Below are 11628 nucleotides of genomic sequence, written 5' to 3' on the forward strand. Positions count from 1 at the left end.
CTTCCACTACCAACACTGAGGAACATCTTTGTTTGTTGTTTCGCCGCAGAAATAATTACACATGAATATCTAAACCAACATACATGTCCACACAACTCCATAGAAATGTACACACTACTAGTCAAAGGGACCCGCTTGTCCCCTCGGGCATCAAGTCGACAGGGCCATTGCTTTGCTAGTGAAGAGGCTGGGAGGCGAGGCTGCCGCCTCCGACAATTCCGCGCCTCGTCCTTAGGGAGGGTGTCCATGACAAGCTCACACATGTTGACTGAAGTGAAGACCCGCCTCTAAGTCAGTGCTTCGCCTAGAGGATTGTGGCAACAGAGATCTCCGCAGAGCAAAGGGAGATTCAAATAGCAAGCTCTTCAAGAATACTACTCATGGCAAACCTGGTCACCCCCATAAATGGTGGCTTCCAGTCTGAATGGTCCGTAGTCCAACAGTCCAAGATGGAAACAGAATCCAGTCTTTTAAAGTTGGCTGCTCCATCTGTGAGGCCTCACGAACTATGAGACCTTTCTTAACATTAGTTCAATCTGGGAAAATTTTAATCTCCGGGCAATGTCCAGTGAACTCTCACCATGCTGAGGAAGAAAGAATAGTGCTGTTATTTATGTTCACTCGCGTCAGATGTCTTTTCAAAGTACCCAATAAGCAGTTCCAGATTCACAGACTCTCAAACTTAGCCAAGGGCTTTAAATGACATTCACTCCCCACAGTCATCACCCGAACTAGTTGATATCAAGTCAATTTCAACTCATGGTGACCCCATGTGGTCAGAATGACATTGTCCTTCCTAAAGGGTTAATAGCTGATATTTTTAGAAGGAGATCACTAGGTCCCTCTTCCAAGATACCTCTGGCTGAACACAAAACTCTCCCTATCAGGTAATAGCGTAGTGTGTTCACCCACTGCACCACCCAGGACCATTCTCTTATAGGAATGCTGTTCTTATTGGTTATGGACTCTCTTCCTGCTTCTAGAGACCCTACAGGACAGTGTCGAACTGCCCCACTGGTATTCCTCTGCACCAGTCCTTAGAGGAACCGATCACCAAGCCTTTCCCTCCTTAGAGCCACTGCGTGGTTCAAACAACAGGCCTTTCTATTAGTTGCTGGGTACTTAACCTTCGCACTAGCAGCGCTCCTATCACATGCATATAAAAAAATGTCATTGCGTCTATTCTGACTCCTAGTGGCCCTATAGGGCATTGAATAACTGTCCGATATATATCAAATGTTTATTGAGTCTTAAACTGGGCAAGGGCAAGGCAACTACAGAGATAATATCATCCAGGTGAAGGAAGCCATTAGCAGGAGGTCATAATGGTGTCCGAGGGTTTGATGAGAGACATAACTTCAAAAGGGACATGAGAGGAGAAAGAAGACTGACACATATGTATGGTTGGCAGCATATCAACATAACATAGTACCAATGGGAGTCCGGAGCAGGATCCAGGACATAATTGGGACAGAGGAGCTTACACTATTGGTCCAGACTCTACTTCAAGGCAGTCAGGGCATGGCTAATGACAATTCAGCCCACAGTCTAGCAATCTCCATCAAAGACATGCCCAGGTAAGCTCCTGAGGGAGACTGATCCTCCCTGGGCTGGTCAAGAGGTTGGAAGTTATCCAATTATCAGAGGAAATTATAAGGATGCTTAATCCCCATGGGGACCCTGCAAATGGATTTTGGGCTTTCACTGTCATCCATAAGGGCTGTGAACCTTTACACAAGCAGACTGCCACACCTTTCTCCCAGGAGTCAACTGACAGGTTTTAACTGCAGACCCTCCAGTCACCAGCCTGACTCTGAATCATGGCATCACCAGGGATTCTGTAAGTGTTAGGATAACTCACTTCCTTAATGAAGATGATTCGGTTGATGGTTATAACAATCAGAGACAAATCATTTACTTTAGCACAAAGCCTGGGTTTAGAGATTATGCTCCTGGGAGAACCTCACGTGCTAGTGGAAGACCATGGGCCGCAGAGCCTCACCTTATTCTTCATCGTGGGGTCTGCCTGGGCTTCAAGGAGCAGAGGGATGACAGTCTGATTTTTCATCTCACAGGCATAGTGCAGGGCAGTGCAGCCATACTGAAACACAGGACAGCCAATACGTTTCACATGTTGTAGTTTATAGCAAATAAAACAAACCATCTGCCCATCAACTCTATTAACTGTATGTAGTGGATTAAAATGATCAGCCATTTCTGCTCCAGGATGTGCATCAATGTCCTCCATAAAGGCCATCACGATCTCTCTTTGTTCATTGTCATCCATAAATGACAAGTATTTAGAATATCCTTTCTAGTACCACTTGAGTTTTAGTTACAAATATCAGTCTATATTTATTTCTAAATGAATGAAATTACAAACGTACACAGTCTGCAGCATTCACCTCGACGCCAGCATCAAGTAACATTCGTACAAGATTTTCGTTCTGCTTTGTCTTCGATACCTAAACCAAACGGCAAATACAAGAGAAGTTTGCATGAAAACATTTTCTCCAGTTTATGTCTGAAACAATTTCAGCCTATCAATTAAAAGACTTCATGTTAACTCAACACCCAGCATGCATGCCTTGTTCTTAAATTGTCCCCACTTCATCCATGCACATCCCAGGGAGTTAAAACCAGTGTTCTTAGGAGCAGCCCTGATGGGGTGGTGGTTGAGAACTCCACAGCAAACCCAAAGGTTGGTGGTTTGAATCCACTAGCCACTCTGTGAGAGAAGATATAAAGATCCGCTTCCATGAATACCATGGACTTGGAAAACTTTGGGGTTGGAATCAACTTGACAATAACAAGTTCGGTTTGGGTCTGGTGGTTCCCAGAGTGGGGTCTTGGAGTAGCAGCATCAATCCTTGGGAACCCAAGTCTACTAGCTGCATCTCAAGAGACAGGTAAGGCTATCCATGCCTGTAATGATTTATCATCTTAGAAACCCTATACAGGGTCCGTATGAGGTGGAATCAACTCAAAGGCAGTGGGTTTAGCTTGGTTTTTAGTTCTCTGATTTCTAACTGTTGAATAATGTTAAGAACAGGACTGTGTGTCAACATATTTTGAACAAATGTGCTGAGTATAGTTATGTTTTTTCTTTTAAGTGCTCAGAATTTGCACACAGACAAAAAAGTCTGTAAGTGAATGATGGATTTCCCCCATCCTGAAGTCAGAGATATTCAAATATTAAGTACTAAATTTCTGAGATGTAAGCAGTTAACTTCCTTGGCTTCTGACTAAAAGGTGGGAGGTTTGAGACCACCCAGAGGCATCTCAGAAAAAAATGACAGGTGATCTATTTCCTAAAAAAACTGTAGCCAAGGAAACTCTTAACGGCACAAACCTATTCTAACATGTTCAGATGCGAATGGACTATGACAACTGATGTGTTTGTGTGCACTTTCCACACAGTGAAACTCTTTTGAGCACTTTTCCAGGAGATAAAATTAGGCCATACATTTATCAAAGAGTCATAGTTTCTCTGCCTTTCAGAAATGAAAACATCAACATCAATATGATGGCAATTTGCTATCATTCCTAAAAAATTAAATATTCAAGAAAATAATAACATCTCCAAGTGGCAGATTTTGTTCTGGAGCTTACGTTTGCAAAGATAACTAACTTCCATGATCCACAAGAGTAAGTTAGAAAAAAAAACTGCTACTGGAATCCCAGGTTACCCCAGACAAAGGTGTCTATGCAACAGTGGGCTCCCACATAAAAGCCGTGGTCAGGCTGGTGCACGACCTGGTGGGTTTCGTTCTGTTGCACACAGGGTGGCCAGGAGTCAGAACCAACTCAAAAGCAGCTACCAACAAGGTGCCATCGGTGGATGGCTGCAGAAAAGTTCTCTGAGACACATGTCATAGTCTCATTCGTGAGCTTTCGAATAAAAGCTCCAACTGAAAAAGAGACTTGCCTGCTGGACCAATTAAATCCAAGACCGAGAAATCAGTTCAAAAGGTGATGGTCACGTTGGCAGTGGGGAGCCTTCCCTCAAAGGGCACAGGATGATCAGGGGACACTTATTAGGAGAAAACATTTTAAGAAAATAAAAAACTGCATCAGGAGAAAAGGACCAGCAAAGTGGCGGCCAGGAATTTTTTCCTACAGGAACAAAGCACCTGTTCCTTCTTTGAGGATAGCGAGGCCTGTTCCCTGATCTTGCCCTTGAGATGTCTTTTTGTTCCCATCACTCAAAGAACATTTGAAAGGAACATTGCCTGAATCCCTGAGAAAAGTAAAACAGCTGTTTTGACATGGCTTAGGTCCAAGAGCACAGAATTCATCAGGGAAGCGTCAGAGGGGTGGCAACTCGGCCTTGAGAAGTGTCGAGTCATAGATGGAGGATATGTGAAGACATGACAGCTTCATATTTTGATGGTCCTGCTTCACAAAATTTGTCTATGATCTTGCAGCACTGCTTGTGAACTTAGGCTCATGTGAGCTATAAGGAGAGAGCATGGCTATTTCACTGGATTGAATTACACATCCAGAAAGCCACCAGGCCAAACTGGAGCTAACCTCTCTGCATTAGACTTACCTACCCCAGTAGATCCCTCAAAACATCACTATTTTGATTGGACGTGTTATGTGAAGGCACCTCACAAGACAAGGACAGGTACCTTCCTGAGAGAACGTGTCTGCAGCGAGCCACCACTTGCAGAGGCGTGCTGAAACCCTCTGTTAGAGCACACCGGTGCAACCTGTGGGGCCGCAGTAGGAGTGCGTTTTCACTTACCCTACAGACCAGCGGCCCTACTTCTTCTTTTACACTAATTAGAGCACTGTGTGCCGGCTGGAAATGCCATTCATAAAGCACCAGGACTTGGTTTATTGTTACATCTTCCATCTCAGTGGCCAAGCAATGCCTGCTGAGTCATGCTCTCACCTGATGATACATTGTCTCTCACGTGTACTCACCATGAGGAAATATCCAATGAGCAGGACGGGCATTAAGAGGATGATGAGTAGGTAATCAAAGAAGGTGAATCTCTTCTTCACAGCATAATGCAAGCAGGTTCTCTCTTTCTAGGAAGTTAAAAACAAGAAAGGGGGGGATTATTTTTTTAATTGCATTTCAATTTTCTCTCTCATATTACCATATAAAAATCACTTCATTGGTGTTTTCGGGTTCTGGTACTTCTGGGATTTTACAAGCACTTATTTCTGTAAGATATGCCTGACCAATAAACTCAGTTTTCCCATTGGTCAGAATATTAAACACAAGCCCATGTGTGTTCAAAACCCAAAGTGACAGAACTATAAGAAGGCCCAAACCACCCACATCCACTGACACTTCAGACTCTGGGGACCCTAGAGGATAGAGTAGAGCTGTCCCAGAGGGTTGCCAAGACTGTAAATTGTTAGGGAAGCAAACTGCCAAATGTTTCTGCCCAGAGCCATTTGCAGTTACAAATCACCAACTTGTGGCTAGCAGCAGAACCCCTTAACCACTGCATCGCCAGGAGTCCTTACAGGAAAAAGAATTGTCCGGATGAAATATGCACTTACAACTAATCTAAATATGGATGCTTGCACTCATTTTAAACTTGGGAGAAAAAAATTACTGAGCTATAACCATAACATTGAATGTGGCATTAAAAACTCTTCTAAATAAACCCCACTGTCCTCAAGCTGTTTCTGGCTCATACTGACCCTACTGGACAGTGTCGAACTGTCCCTGTGGATTTCTGAGACTATGACTCTTGAAAAGAGTAGAACGTCTCATCGTACCCCCTCAGAAGAGCTGGCGGTTTTGAACTACTGACCTTTCAACTAGCAGCCCAATGCACAGCCTATTATACCAGCTGGGCTTCTTCTTGTCATGAGGTGCCATAGAGTTGGTCCCCCCTCATAACAATCCTATATACAATAGAACGAAACACTGCCAGGCCCAGAGGCAGCCTCGCAATTGTTGTTACATTCAGGGTTTTACCCTTTTATGTTGTCCTACTTTACTAATCATCAAGTCCTTTTACAGGGACAAATCTCTCCTAATAACATGTATTTTTTCCAAGGTAGATTTGGTTGTTCTTTTGGTAGCCCATGGTACTTTCAATATATTCCTTCATCATATATAGTGTATACATTATCTGGTTTGCAGTTCGTGCATAGGACAATCTTAATCACCTGGCAATTTTTACCAAGTTTCTGCACGTATACTGACAGTGCTAGAAGAATGCATATAACTAAGTTGTTCCTTCAACTGTGTGAATACTTACCAGGTGATATAGATAAGCCTCTGGATTGTGGGAGATTGTGAAGCCCCTCAGGCTCATAGTCAAAGAAAGGTAGACAGAAAAATACACAAAATAAGTATATGCAAAACCCCCTGTGGTAATTGGACTACCAACAACATTAATGACAGGAGGAGAATTGAGAAAAGAAATGTCCATTCTTCTTGGGAATATGCACAGTTCTTAAATTTAAATATCTAAATATTAAAATACATATATACATCGCCTATAAAAAAACTAGAAAAGAGTGTAAAGATAAGCTGCCTTTAAGATAATCTATTACCCAAAAATCCACAGTTAATTTTTGACATTTTGGTGTATTTTGTTCTAATCTTTTAGAATGCATATTTGTGGGATTTTAAAATGTAGGATATGATTAGATTATACATTCAAAACTAATGTGCAGCTTTTTTCACTTACTATTTAAAATATGCCACTGTATATGTTTAAATATATGGTTTTAATGGTTGCATGGCTTTTAATTGAATCTAGTTTATTTTAGCCAAATCCAATGGTAGATTATTTCAAGTTTTTAATTTTCACTTTTATAAATAATTCTGCCTGAACATCCTCATTCAATAAGTTTTGTCAACATTTCTAAATTTGTTTAACACAAATTTCTAAAAAAAAAATTCTGACATGAAATATATCAATGATATTTATATCAATCATTTAGACTTCCTCATCAACAGTTGACTTCCTATTTTATTCCTAATCAATTTATACACTCACACAAACATGAAGAAGCTTCAAAAAGCTTGTGAAAAAATTTAAACCAAAAGCTAATGGGATTCTTCCAGACTTTTTGAAATGCCCTATGTGTGAGTCCACATATATATGTCTACAGATAGATAGATCTTTTTCAAAATTGATTTCATTTGGTTTCCTTCAAATCAAGTTGTTTATTGATACACTCTACTGAATCAGCAGCAGAGATTGTGGTTTGCTTTTAAGGCATTTTGTTGATTTAGTACTTCTGAAAATAATTTGTAAACATGAATTTAAGAAAGGAGAAAGCACAGGCTCAGCTTATTAATATAGAAGGATTAGTTTGGAGAAAAAAGATATTGCGTAAACATTAAAAGATCCTTTCTCTAAAAGTCATAACCTTTTTAAAAGCCCTCCGGGTTCCTTACCCATCAGACAGAAACACAGATCTGAGTGCTTAGAAAAGGAGGAAAAAGCAGAAGTGGAACAAACTTGAAGTCTTTTGTGACCTACAAGCTAGGGTCAAACAAGCAAGCAGGAAAAACTTTTCTCTAGAGAAGTCAGAGAGAGAAAGCCTGCACCGTCTCTAGCACCCTGAGTGTCAGTCCCCCAACTGTGAAAGACGACCTCCTCCCCCATAAAGAGCTACCATCTCAGAGCCCCACAGGGGCAGTTCTACCCGGTCCTGGAGGGTGGCTGTAAGTTCACACAGACTCGATGGCAGTGAGTTTGGTTGAGGTTTTGTTTTTTCTGTGAAAATGAAAATTTCTGGTAAACAAGCAGCCATCTAGTCCAGAAGCAACAAAGCCCACATGGAAGAGCACACCAGCCTGTGTGATCACGAGGTGCCGAAGGGATCAGTTATCAAGCATCAACGAATAAGAAATCATATCATTGGGTGCACACATCCATGATACGATCGCTGAAGACAAATGGGTACATAAGCAAATGTGGCGAAGAAAGCTGATGGTGCCCGGCTATCAAAAGATATAGCATCTGGAGTCTTAAAGGCTTGAAGGTAAACAAGCAGCCATCTAGCTCAGAAGTAACAAAGCCCACATGGAAGAAGCACACCAGCCTGTGTGATCACGAGGTGTCTAAGGGATCAGGTATAAGGCATCATCAGAACAAAAAAATCTTACCACAGTGAATGGGGGAGGTGGGGAGCGTGCAGAGTGGAGACCCAAAGCCCATTTGTCAGCCACTGGAGATCCCCTTGCAGAGGGGTCTAGGGGAGGAGACAAGCCCGTCAAGGTGTGATGGCCCAAAGATGAAAAATGCAACTTTCCTCTAGTTCCTAAATGCTTCCTCATCCCCCCCCCCCACTATCATGATCTGAATTCTACCTTGAAAGTCTGGCTAGACCAGAGGGTGTACACTGGTACAGATAGGAACTGGAAACACAGAGAATCCAGGGAGGATGATTCCTTCAGGACCAGTGGTGTGAGTGGCGATAGTGGGAGGGTAGCGGGAGAGTGGTTTGGAAAAAGGGAACTGATTACAAGGATCTACATGTGACCTCTTCCCTGGGGGATGGACAGCAAAAAAGTGGGTGAAGGGAGACATCGGACAGGGCAAGATATGACAAATTAGTAATTAATACATTGTCACGGGCTCATGAGGGAGGAGGGAGCGGGAAGGGAAGGGAAAAATGAGGACCTGATACTGGGGGTTTAAGTGGCGAGTAAATGTTTTGAGAAGGATGAAGGCAGTGAATGTACAGATGTGCTTTACACAATTGATGTATTGTGATAAGAGTTGTATGAGCCTCTAATAAAATGATTTTTTAAAAAAATGGAAATTCCTGATGGTTAAAGCCACCCCTATGTGTCATTTCTGTTATAGCAGCCCCAGATAATTAAAACTCACATGAAAGTAATGCTGTTTACACTTTACTTTTTTTAATTGTGGGAAATAAAATGCTTGATTATATATTCTGTTCAATAGTTTTATGGTCCGTGAACACCTGTACCTTACAGCTTCTCCAGAAGGTTCTAGAGCATTCTGAAGACACAACCATTGCTCCACAGTGCCACCAGGCACTGGCACCAGGGGCAGGAAGCCAGGTTCTCTCTTTTAAGACTCTGAGGTTGTTCAAGAAATTCTTCTAAAGCAATTCTTTCTTTAAAAAATTATGGAAACTTCCAAACCATAACCAAACACCTTCAGGTAATGTGCCACTGCGCCTTGGGGCTCAGACTCATTGTCTTGGACGAATATAGACAATATAGACAATGGTCTTTTGTGAATAGTGTCTAGGTCTTCAAATCGTGTGGGCAAAAGCCCATCAGTTTCATCAAATGTGCAGTTGTTCATATCTCCCCATCCAGAGCAAAGAAGAGTGCAGGAAGCTGAAGCTACATGGAGATAATTAGTTCAATGGACTAATGGGCCACGAGGACCTTAGCTTCCATAACCCAGAGACCACAATTAGGTAGGGCCTGGATACCACTACCATATCCTCAGGAAGGTATCACATTAGGTCAAACACAGAGAGGGAGAAAGGGTGGAACAGAATTCAAACTCATAAAAAAGGATTAGGCTTAGAGGTCCGCTAGAGACTGGTAAAGTCTCCAGGGTCATGACCCTTAGTCGTCCTCAAATCTAAAACTGAACTCACGCCATATGTCCCCTTTCAGCCAAATATCAGCAAGTCAATAAGGGGAACAAGAACTCTAGGGAGGCAGTCACTCCTGAGAATACTCAGCCCACTGAGAGCTGAAGGACCGCACTTGTCCAAGGACAGCACTCAGAAGGCAGAGGAGGCTGGGAAAGGGGGAGGAATGGAAACCAGAAACACAGGGAGGAAATGGGATAAATGATTTACATTTAGGGATGGAAATCAATGACACGAAACCAAAGAAATGTGAACTGTTGCCTGGAAAACTGATTTGCTCTGTAACATTTCACTAATTCACAATAAGAAGTTTAAAAAATAACAATAATAAAGCCCTCATTTATGAGCCCTTTCAAAATACTTCAGTCTAAATGAGCGGGAAATAGGGAATTTTGTCTAAACTCAATTTATCACGAGAGCTTCACAATAAGAAGTTTCTTCAACTTCTGAGGAAGAATGGGTAACTTTTGCATTTCATTTTCCCTGCAGAATGCTAGTCCTGTTCCTTGGGCTTCTCAGAACTGCAAGGAAATGACTTAATTACTCAGAACCTGCCTTGGGCTCCTCACCTAAAAACATGACCCAGCCTTTGTCGCCTCTGTTGTAAAGATTGACAATGTGATTAGATCTTCGACAGATCTTTCTCAGCAGAAGCAGTCCTGAAATGGCGACATTCTTTTATTCTATAAGCAATATAATATGATTATAATTATAGCTAATTATAATTAAAATAGTCCAAATAGGAAAAGTCTATGAAAACAGTGTCATCAAGGTCAACACATTTCCAGAAACTCCTTCCTATAAGTTGTACAATAATGAGGACGGGGTGGAGAAAGAAAGAGGTGAAAGGGGAGAAGAAGAATGAGAGCAAAGGGAAGACACTCTAGCCTGCCAAAGGAGTGGACCATTTCCATCCGGAGTGCAGGACATCACTAACCATAAAATATGCCTGCTGAGCAAACGATATAGCATGTTGCTTTTTAGCCCAAGACAAACATGGGGTGGAGAGAAAGTGGGTGCTATTGGAAGGTAATAGGCAATGCACACTTTACCTGAGAGGAGGAGAAAGAACTGGAAAAAACTGTGGTCAACTTCTTTCTCCCCTCATGTGTCATAATCTCACCTGGTTTTTGAGGTTCACGTTAGCATTTCTTCTTAAGAGAAAGGAGATGATTCGCAGGTGCCCACGCCTGCAAGCACAGATCAGGGGAGTGTCTCCGTTAAAGTCATCTTGAACGTTAATGCAGTTGATGTCTTCCCTCACCCAGCGCCACACTTGACCAAAGTCATTCTGATAGGCCGCCTGGCAGATGGGCTGAGTAGAGAAAAGCAAAGACGGGCTTTTAAGTATTTGCATAATCAAACCACCAAACCAAAAAGCACCATTAAAGCTTAAGTGTTTCCGAATCACACTATGTTGCTTTGAAGGTTGCAATTGTGGTCTGTGTTCCCACCAACCCTAAGTCTAGACAAGCACCATTGTTCTGAATCATAGTTGTTGCATGGATGAATAAGTGAACAAAGGGGTGAGATACTGCACATTCTACTCGGTAAGGAAAGCGAGTCTTGTGTTCCCAGAGAGATGGGCTTGTTAGATCAGCAGAAAATTGCTGATGATAAAATACACATACTGGGAGACGTTTACCCCAGGCCTTAAAGAGTTGCAAATCAGAGACAACAAGTCATCAGCGCTTCTAGCATGATATCTTTATGAAGCGAACAAGTTTAACCTTCGCGTCAGCTGTCACCATCCAGAACAGCCCACCAGTACCTTCAGTGCCTTACACAACTCTTCAAATGTCTTCATGGTACATGTCAGTTGAATTACAGGAGATCGGTTCCTGTTACTCTCTTTATCCACGTAACATTCTACACCTTTGAAAAGGAAGGTGCTCCCAAATGATGGTGCTCAATCTGAGCTGACTGCGTATTACAATCACTCTGAGGAGAACTTTCAAACACTGCCAGTATCTGCAGCGCTGGATGAGAGAATGGCTGTCGACACATCCTTATGGTTCCCACAGGGAGTAATTGGAGACCGGAATTGAGATAGTT

The 11628-nt window shown here is 42.3% G+C and overlaps 1 protein-coding gene across 1 annotated transcript; it reads right to left on the bottom strand.

Moving 5' to 3' along the window:
- Positions 1–506: 506 nt before the first annotated feature.
- On the bottom strand, positions 507–10930 carry ANKRD22 (ankyrin repeat domain 22). The gene is made up of 5 exons (XM_075533440.1): positions 10697–10930; positions 4933–5040; positions 2388–2465; positions 2003–2101; positions 507–584 (listed from the first exon to the last, which is right to left on the bottom strand). The coding sequence occupies exons 1-5, from the start codon at positions 10928–10930 to the stop codon at positions 507–509; spliced, it is 597 nt and encodes a 198-aa protein (XP_075389555.1).
- Positions 10931–11628: the final 698 nt, after the last annotated feature.

Source organism: Tenrec ecaudatus, chromosome 16, assembly GCF_050624435.1.
Source record: "Tenrec ecaudatus isolate mTenEca1 chromosome 16, mTenEca1.hap1, whole genome shotgun sequence".
Taxonomy (NCBI): domain Eukaryota; kingdom Metazoa; phylum Chordata; class Mammalia; order Afrosoricida; family Tenrecidae; genus Tenrec; species Tenrec ecaudatus.